This window comes from Echinops telfairi, unplaced genomic scaffold, assembly GCF_000313985.2.
Source record: "Echinops telfairi isolate 266 unplaced genomic scaffold, ASM31398v2 ScPeMD7_5592;HRSCAF=6446, whole genome shotgun sequence".
In the NCBI taxonomy this organism is placed as follows: domain Eukaryota; kingdom Metazoa; phylum Chordata; class Mammalia; order Afrosoricida; family Tenrecidae; genus Echinops; species Echinops telfairi.
This window is the reverse complement of record NW_022109491.1, coordinates 25912806-25932941: the sequence shown is the minus strand read 5'-3', so window position 1 is coordinate 25932941 and position 20136 is coordinate 25912806. Positions and strand designations below refer to the sequence as shown.

Below are 20136 nucleotides of genomic sequence, written 5' to 3'. Positions count from 1 at the left end.
GGGAAGAAATAGGGAGCTGATATCAGGGGCTTAAGTGGGCAAAGAATGCTTTGAAAATGATGATGGCAGCATATGTACAAATGTGCTTGACACACTGGATGCATGCATGGATGATGTAAGATGAATGCATGGATGATAAAAATATTTAATTAAAAAAGAGAGAGAAAGTCCCAGACTGGGTTCTCCGTTCAGCTTCTCCTGCCTGCCTCCGTAGTCATTTTCCCCTGGGCGCTGAAACCCTTCTGGATTCTGTCCCTGCCCCTCCCAGAGCCCTGTGAGTTTCTCAAGGACTGCCAGTGAGTCACACTCCTCTTTTTGTCTGCCCAGCGTAAGTAGGCGCTCTCTCGGTGGTAGATGAGTGAGTGGGTGGACGGCCTGGTGGAAGCGGACACACGGACAGTCACAGCTTAGCCAGGGCCTGGAGCACCTGCTCAACCACTGACTAGTTAGAAGCTGTGCTGGCGGCGGGCGTCCGCACCAGGGCTCCTGATTTCTGGTAGAGTCGCCGATGGTTTAGCGTTCAGCCTGGGGCCCTCGGGACAGGGTGGGCTCTGCACAGTTCGTGTCCGCGACTACAGGCCTGCACCGGAGACTCTCTCACTGGAACTCATGGGCACTTCCTAGGCGCTGAGAGAAAACACAGCAGTCTTGTCTAGCCAGGAGGACAGGTTGGTCTGGGTCAGAAGGCACCTGTGTGGCTTACTGCCCTGCCTGCACTTCCTGTTGCCCACGGGGCCTCGGTCCTCACAGGCAGGGGACCCAGCTCGTGTGCAGCTTCCTCATGGACGCGCCGTGTAGACTTCCACTTCAGAATAGGGAGCGCTCCGCCGAGCCTCACCCGCCTCACCCGTGCCCCAGCAACGCTGTGAGTCTTCGGGCTGGCAAATGGAGGGGGCATGGCGCTCCTTGTCTCTCCTCCCCCGCTTGGGGGCACCCTTCTCAGGGGAGCCTGGCCTACAGCAGGTTCTTGTCGACACCAGACACACCACCTGGTGACATGCCTCTGTGCTCATGGCCTACTTTCTCAACGATGCCAGCAACCAGGAGGAAGCCCAATGCTGCCTGGTCTGTGCCTTCCCGAAGGAGAGCGTGTCTGCACTAGGCCGCTTGAAGCCGGCCCCGTCCTGAGCCTTCTCTCCCCGCCTGGTGAGGGTCCGTGACCCGGAGCGGACATTCATAGTGCAGCTGCCTGGGTTGGGGGGAGGGGGAGGTTGCCAGCACCGTGTGTCTAAAAGGAGGCCCCTGTGTGTACCGCACTGAGCCCTGAGCAGGAGAGGAGCACTGGCCAGCCTGGGCCTCATGCCTCACCCTGTGTTTTGCAGACCTGAACGCCAAGAGGAAAAAGAAAGTGGCACACATATACGAGGCCCTGAACAGCGACCCCGCCGATGTGGACGCCCTCCGGCGCCTGGCCATCGATGAAGGCGGCCTCCTGACTGATGAGATCCGGCAGGAAGTGTGGCCCAAGCTCCTCAACGTCAACACCAGTGACCTCCCTCTTCTGTCAGGTACTAGCATGGGTGACCTTGAGGGCAGGGGAGGCTGGAGGAGGGTGCAGGGAGACCCCTACCAGGATCTTTGATTTCCATGCTCCTCTCAGATCATGAGCAGGTGGGCAAAGCAGGAACGCCGTGGGCCTGCGTGGGCCACTCTGAAGGCAGGGCCCACTGTGAAGGAAAGAAAGGCTGTTCAGAAGTGGAATGCACTTTGGTCAGGGCCAACGTGTTGGCTAGGTAGGGCAGCTTATTAAAATTACCTGCTCTAGTCTCGAGCCGGGAGTGCTGGTGGTGTCCTGGTCAGTGGCTAGAACCTACCGGCTGCTCTGTGGGAGAAAGAGGAGGCTTTCCACTCCTGTGAAGAGTTGCAGTCTCGGGAGCGTGGGGCAGTGCCTCCCTGCCCAACGGGATCGCTATCAGCCAGAGTCGTCTCCATGCCGTGAGTTTGGTTAGGGAGTCTGGAGCCACGTGCTTGGGTGTGAGCTGGAGGAATATGTGTGGTAAGACGCTCTCTACTCAATTCAGGTGCAGCTGGAACACCGTTTGGGTGATGCCAGGCTGCAGAGAGAGAGTTCAAAACCCCTTTTGGTTGGGGAAATGCCAAGATCCTTGTTGATTCTAAAATGCCGTGATCTGTGAAAGCCTGGGTAGCAGTAAGAAGAGCCCTGTAGGCGCAGTGAGAGACCCAAAGAAATGCTGCTGGACCAGGAGGCCCACCATGGGCTCGGTTCTGCCGTGCTGTCGGTGCGGCAGGGTGCCAGGAGCGGAAGACACTCTCCTCCATTTGGCAGCTCTTAGTTGAGTGCCTGTTGGGTACCAGGTACGGAGATAGCGAAGCAGGCCACTGTCACCAGAAGGCCGGTGCCGCAGGCCGTGTGGCCCCTTGTCCTTAGAGCGGGCGCTGGCTGCCGTGGAGCAGTCGGCAGCCTTTTGTTGGAAGGGAGAGTGTTGCTGTAGTCCCACTGCACGGGATGTTCCCTCTCTCCGGTTCCCGACCCTCACGTTGTTGAGGAGATGATGGCTGGGAGGGAAATGAATGCATAGGACCCTCTGGCGCTCATCAGGGTGGTAAGGGAAATAGACACTTGTTACATGACAGCTAGAGTCTCACATTCACACTCGTGTTCACGCCGTACTGGGCTTAGCAACCCAAAATGAGTGCTGTCTCCTATTGGCAGTGTCTCGGTTTTCGAATGTTAGTCACTGGAGAGAACAGAGCAGCTCTGTCTGTGTGTCCTGAACAGCCCCGTGCTCCCCAGACTACGTAGACGTTAGCGTTTGCTCAGGGGCTGTGGCTTCCACAGCCGTGACCTTGTTATCTGATACTTGGGTAACAGAAGAGGTAGGTACACATGGAAGGGCATGTCCCCCGTTGCACAGCTGCGGACAGTGACGGCCCTGACCGTCCTCTGCTGCCCTCCCCTTCCCACTGGGCTCCCTCCTGCGCAGTCCTCAGGATCAGCACGTGTCCAGGGGTTCTGCTGGCTCCGGACCTGACTCCAGACATCCTCACAGGGACAGTTCCTTCTCCTCCGCAGGGAGGAGCCTTCGGCAGATCAGCAAGGACTACCAACAAGTGCTGCTGGACGTCCGGCGGTCTCTGCGGCGCTTCCCTCCCGGTGAGCAGCTCGGCGCCCCGCCCCGCCCCTGCCCCTGCCCTCCCCACGCCAGCCTCGGGAGTCGCCGGGTGCACTCCTCATCCACTGAGTCCTTCTCTGGGTGACGCAGCCACGCTCAGGCCTCCACTGCGAAAGCCCGAGGCAAGCCTGCTCTAGAGGTGGGGAAGGAGAGTGGGGTGCTCTGGGCTTTTTTTCCCCTTTAGGACCCCAGAAGGGACTTTATGGGGATTGCGAAACTCCTTGGTCTGGCTTGAAAGTGCAAAGTGGTTTAGAACCGGCCACCAGCGAGAACGGCCGTGTCTTCTGTCGACTGGGTTTATAGAGGGCCACCTTGTGGGACACTGGTGGCGCAGTGGTGATGAGTTGAGGTGCTAACCATTAGGTCAGCAGTGTGAGACCACCAGCCGTTCTTCTCCTCTCGTAAAGAGTTAAGAGTCTGCCCTCCACAAAGCAGGGCAGCCCTGCCCTGTCCTAGAAGGTGGCTGTGCGCCAGCCTCGACTCGATGGCAGTGCGTTTGGTTGATTTCTTAGAATGTTTTCTTGTGTGTCCACTTAGAGGACTAGAACAGAGGCCAGCCCTGTGTGTGGACAGAGAGCGCTCTTAGACTTGCCCCCTCACCTCCAGAAAGAGGAAGAGTGGCCACAGCCTCCGTTTTCCCAGCGAAGGAAGCTGGGCCGCAAACCTCGTGTTTGTGACCTGGTCACTCTGCCTCTCGGGCCGTCAAGGGAGGAGACTTGCTGAAGGAATGGGAGCCTCCGAATGTGCTGCCTCACCCCCTGAAGCCCCGCTCTGGCTCCCATTGCACGGGCCTCCTCTCCTGGCCGCAGGCGTGCTCCCTAGAGGTGCTTGTGCGGCTCCCTATCCATAGCTTGTCATGCTTGTGTGACAAGCTTTTCCTTGCCTGATGCTTCCGAAGGAGACCACGCAGAAGGAACCAGCCTTCACCCTCTTGTATTTATGGGATCCTGTATTTACGGGGGTGCACACCGTTACCTCACTCAGCTGCTAATGGCAAGGCTGTCAGGCCACCAGAAGCAAGGCCTGGGGATCTGCTTCCAAAATGGACACGGGGTGGAGCACGCTTCTCCCGACACGCAGGGAGTCTCTGGGAATCGAGGGTCAGCCCAGCAGCCACTGCTATGCTGTGTCTGTTTTCTCTTCTTAGTGTGAAAGTATTGCTGATTGCGATGACTTTTGATAGAATGATCAATGTGACTGCGTTGTTGTACAATTATAACTGGACAATGCATAATACAACAATTTAAAAGATGGGACCCTACTTAGGAGTGGAAGAAGATGATTCATACAATTACCATGAACCAAAGTGAATCATGGGTGGAAAGGGCCCTGTGCCTTTTTCAGTCTCACCAGCAAAGTATGAAGGTTCCGCTGGAGTCCGTAGTTCTGTTTGCTCGTTTTGAGGGGAGAGGATGTTTTAATTGATGTCACATCTATAGAGTCCATCTGTAGGTGGGATTTTCCATGTAAGCTTCATATTCCTTTTTTAAATACAGATAAATAATCTTTATTTCCCAATGTAAGTGGCATCAGGGTGGATACTTTTATAAGTGATTGTACTAGCTGCTTAGTCCATCCCAAAGGAACGGAAGGTTCCTGGGAATTGAGCTCTGTCGGTGCAGTTGTTTTTACATTATTCGCTGGAAAAGAAAAAAAAAATGAGTGACCTAGAAATTAATCAGTAGGAGCCAAATCAGGACCATAACCTGTTACTTTCCCACTGAAACTTTTGAAATGTTGCTTTTATTTGATGAGGGGAGTGTGCAGGAGCATTGTCACGGTGGGAAGGACTCTGGTGAAGTGTTCCTCAGGGTTTTTGTGCTAGAGCTTTGCTTAACTTTCTCAAAACACTCTCATAATAAGTAGGTGCCCTCGCTCTTTGGCCTTTTAGAAAGTCACCAAGCAACCTGCTTGCTCATCCCCACAACTGTTGCCATGATCTCTGCTCCGATTGTGCAGCGCTTCAGGCTTGTGCTGGTCAAGCCACATTTCATCTCCTGTTAAAGTTCCCCAGAGAAATGCTTCAGCATCTTGATTCCATGGAAAGCTCTGCCCTTGGCTGCAGCTGATCTGGATGCAACTGCATGGCACCCATTGAGCAGAAAGTTTGCTCCACTTTAATTTTTCAGTCAGAATTGTGTAACTTAAGATGCCTGCGATGTTGACTATTGTTTCTACTGTTAATTGTCAGACCGCTTTGGTTAGGGCACCAATAAGATTTGAGGTGTTTTTTAATCATTTTATTGGGGGAGCATACAACTCTTATCACAATCCATACATACATCAATTGTGTAAAGCACATTTGTACATTCATCGCCCTCATCATTCTCAAGATATCTGCTCTCCACCCAAGCCCCTATGATTCGTTTTTTCCCTCAAAAACTGATGTGGATGATCTGCTGCTTCCTGCCACCTCTTAGTATCGTCTCGTACCTTCTGAAAATAAGTCGTCCGTTTACAAACGGCTGGTTTCTTTGGAGCACTGTCCCACACACTTTCTGTAAATCATTGATGATTGTCATGCTTCTTCTCAGTTTATGTTGCCTGGGCTTGCTGACCCTTCTTCCTCTCTTTCTTTTAATCATTTTATTAGGGACTCCTACAACTCTTTTCACAATCCATACATACATCCATTGTGTCAAGCACATTTGTACATTCATTGCCCTCATCATTCTCAACACATCTGCTCTCCACCCAAGCCCCTGGCATCCATCCGCTCCTCGTTTTTTCCCCTCCCGCTGGCCCTTCTTTGTAGCAAATTCGAACAAGGTGTAATTTTTTTCTCTTTCATTGCATTACCTACTTATAGTACTGGGTTTATTCCATTTTATCTTATTATTTTGGAGTGTGTCTTTCTGAGAGAGCTGGGCAGATGTGGGCATGGAGGTGCGCTTTGCTCTTCTCTTAAGCTCTGTGTTCAGTTTGGTCTATCAGTCTAGGCCTTACAGCAGCTGCTTCCTTTCAGAGTATGCACATCAACCAGCAGAGCAGTTGGGACAGGAAAGTTGTGCTGTGACTGGCTCTCCTGAAACCTTAAGCAGGGCCGAGTTGTGGCATTTTAGCTAAAAGCTCGGCTGAACAGAGAGGCCGTGCTGACCACTGACCGAGCTAGCTCCATCCCCTATGAGGCTCCACTGCTCAGAACTGCACCTGCAGGTCAAGAGGACTAGTTAGTATCCCCGTTAGATTTGCTTTGGTTTAGAGGAGAACACGCAGCGTGTAAATTTTTGTCTTAGATAATTTTAGGCCTACGGAAAAGTAACAAAAATAAGACAAGAAATTTCCAGGTACCTCTTACCCCCATTTCCTTCTCTGTTAACATTCTACATTTGCCTTGCTACGGAGTGATTTCTCTGTCTCTTGTGCATGACACACGCACACACACGTTTTTCCCCTGAACCATTTAAGAGAAAATTGCTTGGAAACAACCTAGGTGCCCATCCACAGCCGAATGGATGGGTAAGGAAAAGGCAGTAGTTATATACAATGAAGTACCCCTCCACAGTAAAGAAAGATGAGTTCCTGAGATATCGTGAGGCATGAGGAGCCCAGAGGATATTCTCTTGAGTGAAGTTAACACACGCATGTTGTGTGTTCCTTTCTTGTGACGTGACCAGAGCCCGCAGAGGCACGCCCCAGATAGTAGGCACTTGTTACTGATGGTGCTGGAAGGGCATCGCCCGCCCGTGAGGACTGTGAGCGTCGTCTCTGAAAGCCCGCTGCTGGCCGCTCAGTGCTTTTCCTCCCCCCACCCCCAGGGATGCCCGACGAACAGAGGGAGGGGCTCCAGGAAGAGCTGATTGATGTCATCCTCCTCATCTTGCAGCAGAACCCTCAGCTGCACTACTACCAGGGCTACCATGACATCGTGGTCACGTTTCTGCTGGTGGTAGGCGAGAGGCTGGCCACACCCCTGGTAGAGAAACTGTCTACCCACCACCTCAGGTACCGATGCAGGGGGACCTCAGGGGATGAGTGTCGCTCTCCAGGCTAACTCCGCAGCTTCTCGTACGCTTTTTCCGTGCCTGAACTCCCCTCCAGTCCTTGTCCGTCTGTGATCGGACCGAGCTCTCTGGATTCTCTCCCTCCAGGGATTTCATGGAGCCAACGATGGACAACACCAAGCACATCCTAAACTATCTGATGCCCATCATTGACCAGGTGAACCCAGAGCTCCATGACTTCATGCAGAGGTACATACGGGTCCGCATCTCTCTGTGTGCACACACCTTGCGCTCGCTCTTCCTCGAGCCGTCTAGCTCTCTAGCTCTCGGCCATCTGCGGCTTCCTGCTGCTGAGGGTGACATTGTGCTGAGCTGCCCTTTGCAGTTGCCAGCTCCCTGGGCCATTCGGGTCTGTGCACAGCCTTTGAGCACTTTGGGGGTGCAGGAGAGGCCTCAGCTCCGCCCTGAGGAGTTCCTGCCAGGCTCGGAGTGGGGACCGAGGTGGTATGCCACAGTAGGCTTGGAGGGCTTGCCACAGAGGAGGAGAGAGCCGTACGGGATCCGAGGGCACGGATCACCAGGGTCGTGTGGGTCAGAGGCGAAGCAACTATTTCTTGGCAAATTTCATATGGTATGTGTTTTCTTTCTCCTGCTTATTGGAAATGTGTCCTTAATCAATGCTCGCTTGCTACTTACTAAATAGTTTTATTTTGAACCCGCATCGCTTATGCCCTTTTTTTGGTTTGTTTTTTGTAATAACTAGTCTTACGATGTTTTGGAGTTCTGTTCCCTGAAAAACTTATTCCGCGGTATTTCCAAGCCTGAGCATGGACAAAAAAGGCACCCAGGGCCTGTGTACTAGCTATGAGGGTTGTGATTGTGCATACAGTGTCCACATGTTTTTAATGAGGAAAAGGTGATCCTTATGCTTCCTTTTCACCAGGACTGAGGACGAGCCGGAGAAAGGGAGGGGGTGAGCCCGCAGGGCATAACGGCTGGGTTTCCTTTGCTCCTAGTGCCGAGGTGGGGACCATCTTTGCCCTCAGCTGGCTCATCACCTGGTTTGGACACGTCCTGTCCGACTTCAGGCACGTCGTGCGGTTATACGACTTCTTCCTGGCCTGCCACCCTCTGATGCCCATTTACTTTGCAGCTGTGGTAGGTACGGGCCACCAGCCAGCAACAAGGCTCAGCGTCCCCTGCCCAGCTTGGCTGACCTTCCCTTCTCTGAAAAGAGGCTTGATGAACAGGGCTTTGCTCTCCAGGGTGGATCTGAGGGTCTGCGTAGCATTTCCCCGAGGGGTGGGGCGGGGAGCGCTTTGTGTGCACAGACCTCTGGAGTCTCAGTGACCCAAGCGGCTAGACGCCTTAAAGCATGTGCTGCGAGTGAGCGGCTCCCTGCTGGCATCTCCTGGCCCATGTCCATCCTACCGCCACACACTATTAGGGACACGGTCCCCAGGTGGAGGACAGGATGAGATCTGGCATTGAGAGAGACCCTGGGGATGGGCCCTGGTGGTGCTGTGGGTCAGGTGTTGGGCTGCTAACCACAACACTGGCAGGTCGGAGCCCCGAGTGTCTCCCCAGGGAAGGACGAGGCTCTCCTCTCGGGCAGAGTTCCAGCCTTGGGAGCCCAGGTTTGATTCTGTGAGTCAGAATCACCCCGACTGCCGCGGGCGGGGCTGGCTGATCTTTTTTCTTTTTCTTAAACAGTAGCAGGTCCCGTGCTTGAAATTAAAAGGGTCTGAATCTAGGGGGCAGAGGGGACTGGGGCTGGGACCTGGGACCAGGGGGCTCTTGGAAGTCCGCCCTGCCTTGAGCCTTTTCTGACTGGTGTTCTGGGATGCTCTGGGCAAGCCTCTCGTCTGCTTCCTCTGAAGGCATCCCCGTAGGGTCTCAGGACGTCAGTACAGACAGGTACAGCTGGAAGGGCTGAGCGTTTACTTGGTTGGCCCCTTGGCGTAGGGTGGCGGCGCCCCTCCAGCAGGGAGCACTTCCTGGGGGCATGGCAGCGAGCCCGTCCCTAAGGAGCTTGCACGAGGGTCTGCTGCCCTCAGAGCGTGGCCGGCTCTCCCCAGATCGTGCTGCACCGAGAGCAGGAGGTCCTGGACTGCGACTGCGACATGGCCTCCGTCCACCACCTGCTCTCCCAGATCCCCCAGGACCTGCCCTACGAGACACTCATCAGCCGGGCCGGAGACCTTTTTGTCCAGTTCCCCCCGTCCCGGCTCGCTCGGGAGGTGGCCGCCCAGCAGCAGGCCGAGAGGTGAGCCACGGAGGGGAGCAGGGGTGACCAGAGTCGGTGTCCCGAGGAGGGCGCCTCCACAGACCTCAGCCCCGACCCCCTCCAGGGCCTTCCCCCAGCACTCCCTGCTTCTGCCCACTCGCCTCATGCTTGCCCTTCCTCCTGTGTCCTCCTCGCAGAACTGCAGCCTCGACCTTCAAGGACTTTGAGCTGGTGTCGGCCCAGCAGAGGCCTGACATGGTGCTGCGGCGCCGCTTCCAGGGTCTTCTGCGGCCCGAAGAACCGGCGAAAGACGTCCTGACCAAACCGAGGACCAACCGCTTCGTGAAACTGGCGGTGATGGGGCTGACAGTGGCACTGGGAGCAGCTGCCCTGGCTGTGGTGAAGAGTGCCCTGGAGTGGGCCCCCAAGTTCCAGCTGCAGCTATTCCCCTAAAAGCCACAGGAGGCACTTGGGGGGTGGGGGCTACATGAAGGTCTCGCCCTTCCATGGGAGGGGATGGAATGTCCTTTATTAAAAGGGTTCTGTCAGGGAGTTTCTATTCCTGCCACCCCTCCCTCCCTGCCCGCCTCCAGGGCCAGTGGGACCCGGCGCCGGGGGCTGCAGTGGTAGCTCCCCTCACTGGGTGTCTCAGTGGCCTGAGGGTGTGGTTTCGCCCGGGAGGAAAGCTACCCGGGGAGCCCGGCTCCGGCCTGAGCATCAGACGACGTCCTGTCGGGCGGGGTTCCGCTGGGGGCAGTGGCCGGTGGGGAGACATCGGCTGGATTCCCGGGAAGGAGTGGCAGTGTCAGGGCCTGGACCAAGGTTCACCTGCCCCTTTCTCTTCCTCCTTCCCAATCCCATTAGCCACATGGCCTTGCTTAGAGCATTTTTTAATACTATTTTTAGAAATACATACACCTGACCTAGAAAGCGCCTCCATTTTTAGAATAACCGTCCCTTCACGGCTATCAGAGGATGCACCCCTACACCACGTGTTTCACGCAGCCTGCGCCCCAACTCCCGCGGTGTGCTTCCTCTCGGCCTCTCCTGCCTGTTCCCAGACAGGCACCTTCTCACACCCTGGCGTCACCTTCCGTGCTTGGTTGGAAATGTCACCGGAACCTTGCCGGCACCTGGAAGGGGACATGAGGCTGGATGGCAGCCTGGTCCCCAGGACCGAGGGCTCCGCAGGCCTAGTGCACGGCCCTGGGCTTCTCCGTCAGCGAGGCCAGGTTCGTCTCGGTGGACCCTGGCTGGAAAAAGTGCCTTGCTGCTTTCAAGACTCGGGGTGCAGCCTGAGGCAGCCACGCCCTTTCATTTACGGCCACCAGCCTGTTCTCTCTCGGTGGGCGTTTTCTTAACGTGGCCAGCACGCTGCCCAGAGTGCACATGTCTGCACAGTGGGGGCAGCGCCCTCACCCTGGCAGGGGCCCCCACAGCGTGATGTGGACGGACTCCTGGGGACAAAGGAGATCCGGCTGGATCCGGGTTGACATGGCAATTAGTCCCAGTTCCTCACAGTAGTTTGCTCCCTCACCAACGGGCCGCGGCACCTTCCCCAGGCCAAGTTGACGGAAAACAAGGCAGGTCAGGGGGGTCCTTGAGGCCCGGCAGGCTCTCTGGGTCCTAGAGCGGGCCAGCCTCTGAGGGAAGCCCTGCGGCCTGCCAGGATGCACCCTTCTTCCGCTGTGAAGAATCTGTGTAAATGTTTTGTACAGAGCCCTGTCTGAAATAAACAGCCATACACGGTTACCCATCTGTCGTTTGCTGAGCTGGAGTCCCGGGCCTCCCAGCCCAGCCCCAGCTCCACGGGGTCACCCTTGTGTAGTAGCCTGGACTTGCTGGAAACCAGGTAAAGACCTCAGTCTTGTTTCTCCATCACTGTAGGAAACAGGCTCCCACCCGTCAACGGCTGGCACATGGCCCAGTGAGGGAGCTTTTAAGGGCTTAAGGCTTGCAGGCAGTGCCGGCACCTGAATCCTGATGAAAATGCCACTTGGCCTCCCTGACGCTCCCTGACCTCAGTCATGCTAAGGGCCAGCTGCCTCCACACAGGATAGACGCATGGGTCCCTGGAGGAGCCAGACCTGTAGTCTGGGATGTAAGTTTGCCTACCGAGGGGGGCCACAACTGGTCGGCTCAGCCTAGGCCTTTGGGTGGGGCCCTGGCTGCCTGGGATCTGGCACCAGAGGGGCTTGTGGAGCAGGGGTTGCGGGAAGGTCTGCGGTGGTTTCACAGGAGCTGCTGTGGGAACTTGGAGGAGGGAGTGGCCGTTGGTAACGGTGTGCAAAGCTGAGGGGAACACAGCTCAACTCGAAATGGGGGTGTCTGGGGGCTGCAGCGTCCAGGAGGGTTGGAGTTGGGGTTTGCAGCGATGTCTAGTGGGTGACACGAGTGGAAATGTGTTTGGGGTCCAGGCCAAAGAGCTTTAAATCCCCGGGGAAGGAGACGAAAGCCATCTGGGGGGGGAGGATCTGGCTGGCAGGCTCAGGCTGGGCAACATGCTTTCTGCCATGGCACCTCCTCTGGGTTGGTTTTCCAGCGCTGGGTCAGACGCTGGGTTTACGCAAACTGGAACCACGTGGGCATTCTATGAACCTGCCCCTGGGCTCCTCGGGACAGGGAGTCTCGGGAAGGAAGCCAGCCCGCCGGCCTGCTCTGTTCCCCAGGGTGACTTTCTCGTCCGGCCCCTGCCCTACAGCCACCTCCCTTCGTGTGTTGTGTGGTGACCCCTGCTGCCCTTGCCCCTGCCTTCCCCAGGGCCCTCTCCATGCTGGGAGTCACATATGGTTGGAATTTGCCAGCTGTGGGCCCAGCCTCCAACTTCCTGCTTTCCCAGTGAGTGGCTCTTCTGCCAGCCCAAGACACCGGACACGTGTCACCCTGGCACAGGCTGAAGGGCTTGTCCTTGACACCCTTCCCACTCCATCCATTGCAGCTGTATGCTAGCTATCCAAGCAGTGGCTTCCTCTGGCATGCATCCCTCTGCCCCCATGTTGCTCACCTACAGTTCGGACCTGGTGCTTCCCAAGTAGTTTGATTCCAAATTCCAGGGAGAATGTTGCCTTGGCTCTGCCCTGGAGTGGGTAGTGGGGCACATGACCTGGGGAGGTGGAGGCACCTGGGATGGGATGGAGCAGGAGGCTCAGGCCCCGGGGAACCCTACTCCCTCCTGATCCCACCCTGGGCTGCAGGTGCTATAAGCTGGGTGGAGGTGGCAACCGCACAGCCCCTGCCCCGCATGTCTCCAAGGGAGCCGTCGGCAAAGGTGTGCGTCCTTACCCCACTTAGGAGAGTGCTGGTGTGTGGTGACGAAGATGGTCACACACTTGGCGCGTGTGCCCAGCCATGGGGGACTTACGGCCCAGGGTCACCAAGTTCCCATTTGTCAACAGAAGCTAGGCGCCTAGATGTTAATGCCATTGCTTCTCCACATGAACCTACCGGTAGCCCGAGGCTGAGGGGCCACAGCTGCTGCTGAGGGTGCAGAAAACATCTGGGAGTGGATAGCTGGTGGAACCTGGTGAACGTAATGGACATCATGGAATTAAGGGCCACGGGGCTGAAATGGCGAGGGTTTTGTCACACATGGACTGATGACAGCTTTTGACTCCCCGCTTGTACCAAGAGAAGGGTCTCTGCTCGTCTGGGATCCTGAGAGATGCCCACACAGGCCCTGGTAGGCGAGGAGGCACCCCCTGCCCAACCTGGCTCCCAGGCCTCCATGTTCCTTTCCCGACCAGGGGGCTCTGTTGACCTCAGCTGGCTCCTGGGACTAGGGGGGCTCCCGGTGGGCCCCCACAGCTGCAGCTCTGAGTCCTCGTGGGCAGCGCTGGTAGCCCTGCCCATCACCCATTCTTCATCTCTACCCCCGCACCTTGGGTCGACTCTGCAGCACCTTAGCACCTGAGGACAGGTGGCCGTTCCTTTCCCCTTGAAAGCTCATGCCCCAGATTCTGGTGCCTGGAGACAAATAGATGCCGCTGGCCCACCTCAGGCCTCTGCACCTTGTCAGCAGAAAGACAGTCCCAGCGGAAACGCACAGAAGGCGCTTCCCAGGGCCCTGGCTGCATCACTGCCTGGCAGATAGGGTTAAAACAGGCTGTGAGCCCTCCCCTCAGAAGCAGCCGTTGCAGCTTTAGTTAGTCCTCAGATATCCATTCCCCTGCTCTGGGGGCCCCGGGAGGTCAGAGCAGCCAGCAAGCCTCACCACCTCGTCCAAGCAGACTGCTCACTCACCCGGCTGCCCTGCCATAGGGTTTCCGTTCTTCGCCAGCACCACGTCCTGCCTCGTTCCCTGTCCCGCTCTGCTGGAGACCCTTGACACACAGCAAGTCCCCTGTCCAGGCCATGCTGACACAACAGCACCGCGTCCTCCCTGGACATGGCTGCAGGGGTGCCAAGTCTGGTGGGAAGATCCCGACTCAGGCCTGTCTGCCCAGGTGTATCTGAGCAGACTTGAACTTCCTTGTCAGGTGCGTTAACTGTTGACACCACTCAGGAACTCCTGTGAAGAAGCACCAGCTTCCTCTCCCGAAGTCCTCCCCATAACCATCTCTCACGCCCTCAAGGACACACACTTGCTGCTTCCTGGAAACCGTTTTAATTCACTCACACAGTGACAGGGAGGTGTCCACGATGCGGGATCTGCTGGGCTGAGCTTTAAAACCAGCCCAACCGCCCTCCTGGGCCCCTGCCGGCCCAGCAGCTGCTCCTGGAGACCCTGGGCCTTGGGCCGCAGAGAAAGAGGACAGTCATCCCCCAAAAGTCACAGCAGGGGCAGGGCAGCTGCAGACTTGCTCAGGACAGCAGATGAGAGTAGTTCCGAGAGGTGGCCCACCAAGGCCTCTGGCTGGGTCAGATGGAGCTGGTGGCCAGAGGGGCGAGAACAGTCCAGCGGTAAGCCCCAGAGAAGGACAAAGGCACTGGGCAGCACAGGGGCCTTGCCTCTCGAAGGCTACAGGACCCATCTCCGCCGAGGCGAGGCCACGCTCCCAGTCCTACCTCACAGTTGGTGTGGGGACGGGGCCACCCTCAGCTCAGTGACAGTTCTGACAGCTGGGGTGGCAAGGAATCCCATTCATCCTGCAGCGGCAGCCCCCACTGGTGTCTCCTGGGCCCTAGGGGATGGGGGCAGAAACACAAAGGGTAATGAAGACAGAGGTCCCTGTGCTGCCCCAACATGTCCCCAAAGCCCTTGCTTCTAAGGGGCTTGTGTTGCCTGTCACCAAGGTGAATTCTGGGCTCCCACCCAGACCCAGTGCAGAGCAGGAGTTGTAGAAGACAGCCCCCAATCCAGGGACATCCCCTAACAGTGCTGGCTGCCATTTTGGGGGCATTCACCCCATGACGAACCCCCTGCTGAGAAATACTACAGGGACTATTTCCAGCAACAACCTGAGAGGGGACTGCTATTGCCCCCACCTAACAACAGCAGACACTGAGACTCAGGGACTCCGATCCACGCCAGGGGGTGCCAGGGCCAGGGGCCACCCCGTCTCGGAGTCCAGACTGAATCACTCAGCACTGCCCTCCAAGGCGGGGCCAGCCATTTCAGGCTTTGCTGCCCACTCTGCGTGCACTTGGCAGGGCACAGGCCCTGTGAGGCGCCAGTCTGGTTGTGCACCAATAAAGCCTCCTGACAAGGTGTCGTGGGTGGCAGTGGCGGATCAAACCTGCAGGGGCACTGAGGGGGAAAGATGAGGCTTGTTTCCAGGAAAACACATAGCCTCAGAAACCCTGCAGAGGGTCATTGTGAATCGGAATCAACCTGACGGCAGTGGGCGTGCTGGTATTTTTAATAAGGGCACCAAAACTTCATCTTTTTCACACGTCACACAATACGACTCCTATTTCTGTGCAACCACTAAGAATGCAACTCAAAGACATGACACAAACATTCTTAGCTTGCTGGCAAGACAAAAGCAGGTGGCAGGGTGGATTAACTTCCCGGCCACCACCCCAATCCTCCCCTCCTGTTCTAGGTGCAGGAGCCCTGGTGGAGCAGTGGTTAAGCATTTGGTTGCTAACTAAGAGTCAGTCGTTCAAACCACCAGCCGGCGCCTGTCTCTGTCATGGTCTTGGCCTTGCTGTCTCTGGTTGCTGAGCCCTAATCAATAGCACATGCTCCTCCAGGGGAGCAGAGCCGTCCAGTGCTCAGCTAGGAGCTGAAGAAGGGGCCTCAGGGGACAGGCCTGGCAATCTACTTGTGGGAGGCCTCAGACTTGAAACCACTAGGGAGCAGTCACTCTGTGCAAAGGGTCACCAAGTATCAAGTCAATTCCGCCTCACGGTGACCCCACAGCCCAGGGTAGAACTAGCTGCCTCTTTGTGAGAGTAGAATGCCCACTCTTTCTCCCATGGAGTGGCTGATGGCTTTGAACTGCTGAACAACTTGAGAGCAAGGCCCTCAAGGCCACCCTCCCCACGCACCCTGCACCCTCCACTTCAGGGACTCACCCTGGGGCCCCAACGGGGGCCCTTGGTGACCCAGCAGATCTCAGTGTGGCAGAGGGTGCAGCGGATCCAGTCGCAGCCGTCCTTCTTCTGCACGACGATCTGGCACTGTGGGCAGTGCATGGCCTCGCCCTGCTGCAGCATTGTCTGGCCAGTGGGTGGGTGGGCGGGGCACCGGGCAAATGGTGAGTCCGGCTGCCACTCCCTGCCCCTCCCTCCCTCTCCTCACCCCAAGCTGATTGTCTCCTGACTACCTGTCCCACGACCCACCTGCCCTGCATGGGGGTGACAGCCGGAAGGGCCGAGTGAACCTTGCCTTTATGAGCAACACCCTTGCAGCCCCCAGAACCACCCCTGGCATAGCCCCACCTTCAGCATCTCCGTGGTCTGCCGGGCGGCCACATCGTTCTGTGCCCGCAGGGCCAGGTCGTCCTGGTACTCCCTGCAGTTCATCCGCTCGTGGATGGCCTGCAGGGAGGGGGCTGGGTGAGAGGCTGAGCAGCATTGACTTGAGCCTCCTGCCCCCAGCTGTGGCCACAAGCAGGACCCTGCCTGGGAAACTAAACCAACTGCCCAATGCACAGAAGCTGATGCCAAGGCACGGGCCACCCACCCGTCAGTGACAGCAGATCACAGCGCATGTTCAGGCACCATCAGGCACACAAGCTTCGAAACACCCCCCAGGTGTAGCCCCACCCACCCCAGCTCTGAGACACAGGCTGTTTCAGACTGTGCGCCAGGCACCTGCCCACTTCTGACAGCAGCCTCAGGGTCAACACTGAGGATGGGAGCCAGAACCCAGCTGCACTGAGCTTCAGGCCAGCTCAGTCTGCATTAGGGTCAGAGCTCAGCTTAAGACGGGGGAAGGCAGGTCTGTCTAAATAAGATAGGCTGGATGAACAATCTGGAGGAGAAAACAACGGGACTGACAGTTCCGGGAAGACATGGGAGAGGGGGAGAGGTGAGGGGAAAGGAAGTGGTGCTAACAAACCCAGGGACAAGGGAACAACAAGTGATCCAAATCAGTGGTGAGGACGGTGTAGAAGGCCTGGCAGGGCGTGATCAAGGGTAATGTAACCAAGAGGAATTACTGAAACCCAAATGAAGACTGAGCATGATAGTGGGACAAGAGGGAAGTAAAAGGAAATAGAGGAAAGAGCTAGGGAGGCAAAGGGCATTTATAGAGGTCTAAATAAAGGCATGTACATATGTAAGTATATTTATATATGAGGATGGGGAATTAAATTTATGTGCACATATTTATAGGTTTAGTATTAAGGTAGCAGATGGACATTGGGCCTCCTCAAGTACTCCCTCAATGCAAGAATACTTTATTCTGTTAAACTGGGATTCCATGATGCTCACCTTCCCAACACGATCACTGAAGACAAAGCAGGTGCATAAGCAAATGGGGTGAAGAAAGCTGATGGAGCCTGGCTAGCAAAAGATACAGCGTCTAGGGTCTTAAAGGCTTGAAGGTAAACAAGCAGATATCTAGTTCAGAAGCAACAAAACCCACATGGAAGAAGCACACCAGCCTGTGTGATCACGAGGTGCTAAAGGGATCAGTTATCAGGCATCAAAACAAAAAATCATATAATTGTGTGCTCACCTCCAAGATACGATCACTGAAGACAAATGGGTGCATAAGCAACTGTGAAGAAAGCTGATAGTGCCCAGCTATCAAAAGATATAGCATCTGGGGTTTTAAAGGGTTGAAGGTAAACAAGCGGCCATCTAGGTAAGAAGCAACAAAGCCCACATGGAAGAAGCAAACCAGCCTGTGTGATCACGAGGTGTCGAAGGAATGAGGTATCAGGCATCAAAGAACAAAAAAATCATATCATTGTGAATGAGGGGGAGTGTGGAGTGGGGACCCATAAGCCCATCTGTAGGCAACTGGACACCCCCTTACGGAAGGGTTGCAGGGAAGAGACCAGCCAGTCGGTATGATGTAGCAACGATGAAACATACAACTTTCCTCTAGTTCCCAAATGCTTCCTCCTCCCCCACTATCATGATCCCAATTCTACCTTACAAATCTGGCTAGACCGGAGGAGGTATACTGGTACAGATAGGAACTGGATGATCCCTTCAGGACCAGTGGTGAGAGTGGCAATTACCAGGAGGGTCAAGGGAGGGTGGGGTGGAAAGGGAGAACCGATTACAGGGATCTACATATAACCTCCTCCCCGGGGGACAGACAACAGAAAAGTCAGTGAAGGGAGACATCGGACAGTGAAAGATATGACAAAATAATAATTTATAAATTATCAAGGGTTCATGAAGGAGGAGGGACCAGGGAGGGAGGGGGGAAATGAGGAGCTGATGTCAAGGGCTTACATGGAGAGCAAATGTTTTGAGAATGATGAGGGTAACGGATGTACAAAGATGCTTGACGCAATGGATGGATGTATGGATTGTGATAAGAGATGTATAAGCTCCCCATAAAATGATTAAAAAAATTTTTTTAAAAAGATGGGGTTAGTGAGTCGGGCTGTGACCAGGGTTGGAATTCACGAGAGACCAGCTGGGGCTCATGTTTAGTCAGTGTGGGCAGTGGCTTAGTCTGTGTGGCCAGGGCTCCGGGCTCAGTATGGAGTGGGATGTACCAGCTGTGACTGAAGCTGAGTTTGGGGCCTGAACCAGCTCTCTACGACACCCAACCCTACACCACCAATGCCAGGCAGGCCCCAGCCCCATCTCAGAGCGAACACTGAAGAGCAAGGGGCTCGGGTGACCAGGGGCTTTGGCCCACCCCACCTTGCAAAGCAGGCAGTTGATGTGGAAGCACACGGGGCAGGTGAACTCGTTGACATCGTCCTCGAAGAAGCACCAGCCTTTGCAGTCGGGGGTCTTGCAGTGGTAGCTGAGGGCGCTGCGGTTTTCCGCGATGGAGATGCTCAGGTCCAGGAATCGCTGGTAGTCCTCAGGGCTCAACAGCTGCCGAAAGAGTGAGAGCGGCTCCCTGCATGCTCAGAACCCAGGGTCCCCCAAGAAGCCCCCGCCAGCCCCAAATGCTCTCGTGTCCAAACTGAACCCACTCAACAACAGGGGTCATCAGAGACCTGCAAATGGAACCTAGCAATGCACAGGGTCCTTTAGGGGCCACCCCGCCTGTGCAGGATAGCCGAAGGAAACAGCGCAGGAGGAGGAAGAGGCACGCTGAGAAACAGGCGTGCCTGAGAGAAGGAATCTGAACAGAATACACGAGTGGGAATCATACAAGTCCACAAGAAAAAGCCATTGTCCTCCTGCAGCCCCCTCGGATGCCGTAAACAGCTGCAATCATCCTTGAAAAATGATTGTAGCCAAGCAGCAAAGCTGTTGTGTGTCTCTCTGCTGGGTACAAGGAAGTAGAAATGGTGCTAAAATTTTGTATCTCGATTGGGTGGTGGGTATGTGAGCTCCATTCATCAGAATACGTCCAGTTGTACACATACAGTGGGCTCAACTTTACTGTGTGCAAAGAACACCTTAAAAAGTCGGTTTAAAAGAAAAACACAGAGGGGAACAGGAGACCCACTTCCTGGGACGGCAGGTGGAGGCTGCATGGTGCCCACACTGCTCTGGTTCTGTGCGGGTCCTGAGATGGCGCGGTGGGTGTTGCAGGGAGTCCTGCTCATGTTCTGTGTGGCTCAGGCATGTGTTTTAGAAGAACTGCTTCCCAGGTACTCTGCTGACCTATCCCCCCTTCTCTGTCACATTTGACCATTCTCTAAGGCCTGGGTCAACATCCTGCTCCCAGGGAAAGGTGGACCCTGCAGTCCTGTGGCCTGCACTCTGACCCCATCACAGCGTGGACCACCATGTGGAAAATCAAGGAGCACCAGGCTGCCTGCATCTCTCAGAGCCTCTCCAGGCCAGAGAGTGGCCTCCAAGCCCCATAGGTGACACGAGTCAGGGAGCAGCTCTTGGTGAAAGGGCTGGAGTCCCAAAAGGTCTACACCAGGAGCCTCTCCTCCCCCCTGAGGCAGAGCCCAGGAAACATTAATGAGGCTGGGGGTGGGGACAGTGAGTGAGAAACAAGGGCACAGGCTCCTAAGAGAGAGGCAGAAGTGATGGGGACCCACGGGGGCTTGTGCATGTGTCTGAGGGGGTCTCTTATTTGGACTTCAGCCACCTCCAACCCTGCCTCCATGTTCTGGCCTGGGAACCTTGGGATGCCCATTTGGGGAAGGCCTATTCCCAGCCCTTTAGAGATCAGACATCAAACAGGATGAGAACGTTAGTGCAACTGGAAAAACGTGGTCGGTGTCACCAAGTTGCAACACTGGAGCTGTGGTGGCACAGGGGCTGCTAACCTCAAAGACCCAAGTTCGAAACCACCAGCCACTCCTTGGGAGACAGGTGACTGCTTCCTACTCTGGTAAAG

At 55.8% G+C, this 20136-nt stretch overlaps 2 protein-coding genes across 5 annotated transcripts in view; one reads left to right on the top strand and one right to left on the bottom strand.

The window, feature by feature from the left end:
• Nucleotides 1-1040: 1040 nt before the first annotated feature.
• Nucleotides 1041-9781, top strand: TBC1D20 (TBC1 domain family member 20). Of its 4 annotated transcripts, none has more exons than XM_045295419.1 (8): nt 1041-1146; nt 1323-1508; nt 3035-3115; nt 6893-7079; nt 7226-7327; nt 8095-8236; nt 9232-9344; nt 9503-9781. In XM_045295419.1, the coding sequence occupies exons 1-8, from the start codon at nt 1056-1058 to the stop codon at nt 9756-9758; spliced, it is 1158 nt and encodes a 385-aa protein (XP_045151354.1). In that variant the 5' UTR covers nt 1041-1055; the 3' UTR covers nt 9759-9781. The 4 variants fall into 4 exon arrangements, with proteins under 4 accessions (XP_045151354.1, XP_045151353.1, XP_045151355.1 ...); XM_045295418.1 differs by having other exon boundaries at nt 9157-9344; XM_045295420.1 differs by having other exon boundaries at nt 7226-7295; nt 8095-8240; nt 9157-9344; nt 9503-9723.
• A 4111-nt stretch (nt 9782-13892) lies between these two features.
• RBCK1 (RANBP2-type and C3HC4-type zinc finger containing 1) overlaps nt 13893-20136 on the bottom strand; it is a 26121-nt gene continuing 19877 nt past the window's right edge. Inside the window, exons 10-14 of the mRNA XM_013007874.2 lie at nt 18525-18704; nt 16131-16229; nt 15765-15908; nt 14310-14425; nt 13893-14172 (exon numbers count right to left, since the gene is read on the bottom strand). Of these exons, the coding sequence (XP_012863328.1) occupies nt 14345-14425; nt 15765-15908; nt 16131-16229; nt 18525-18704 (504 nt within the window). The 3' untranslated portion in view covers nt 13893-14172; nt 14310-14344. The remainder of the gene's footprint in view (nt 14173-14309; nt 14426-15764; nt 15909-16130; nt 16230-18524; nt 18705-20136) is intronic.

Bases quoted from the DNA above. Each gene is read 5' to 3' on its own strand.
- TBC1D20 (XM_045295418.1), top strand. From the start codon at position 1,056: ATGCTGCCTGGTCTGTGCCTTCCCGAAGGAGAGCGTGTCTGCACTAGG. The intron at 7,328-8,094 runs GTACATACGGGT...CTTTGCTCCTAG, and splicing joins CTCCATGACTTCATGCAGAG to TGCCGAGGTGGGGACCATCT. The intron at 8,237-9,156 runs GTAGGTACGGGC...GGCTCTCCCCAG, and splicing joins CCATTTACTTTGCAGCTGTG to ATCGTGCTGCACCGAGAGCA.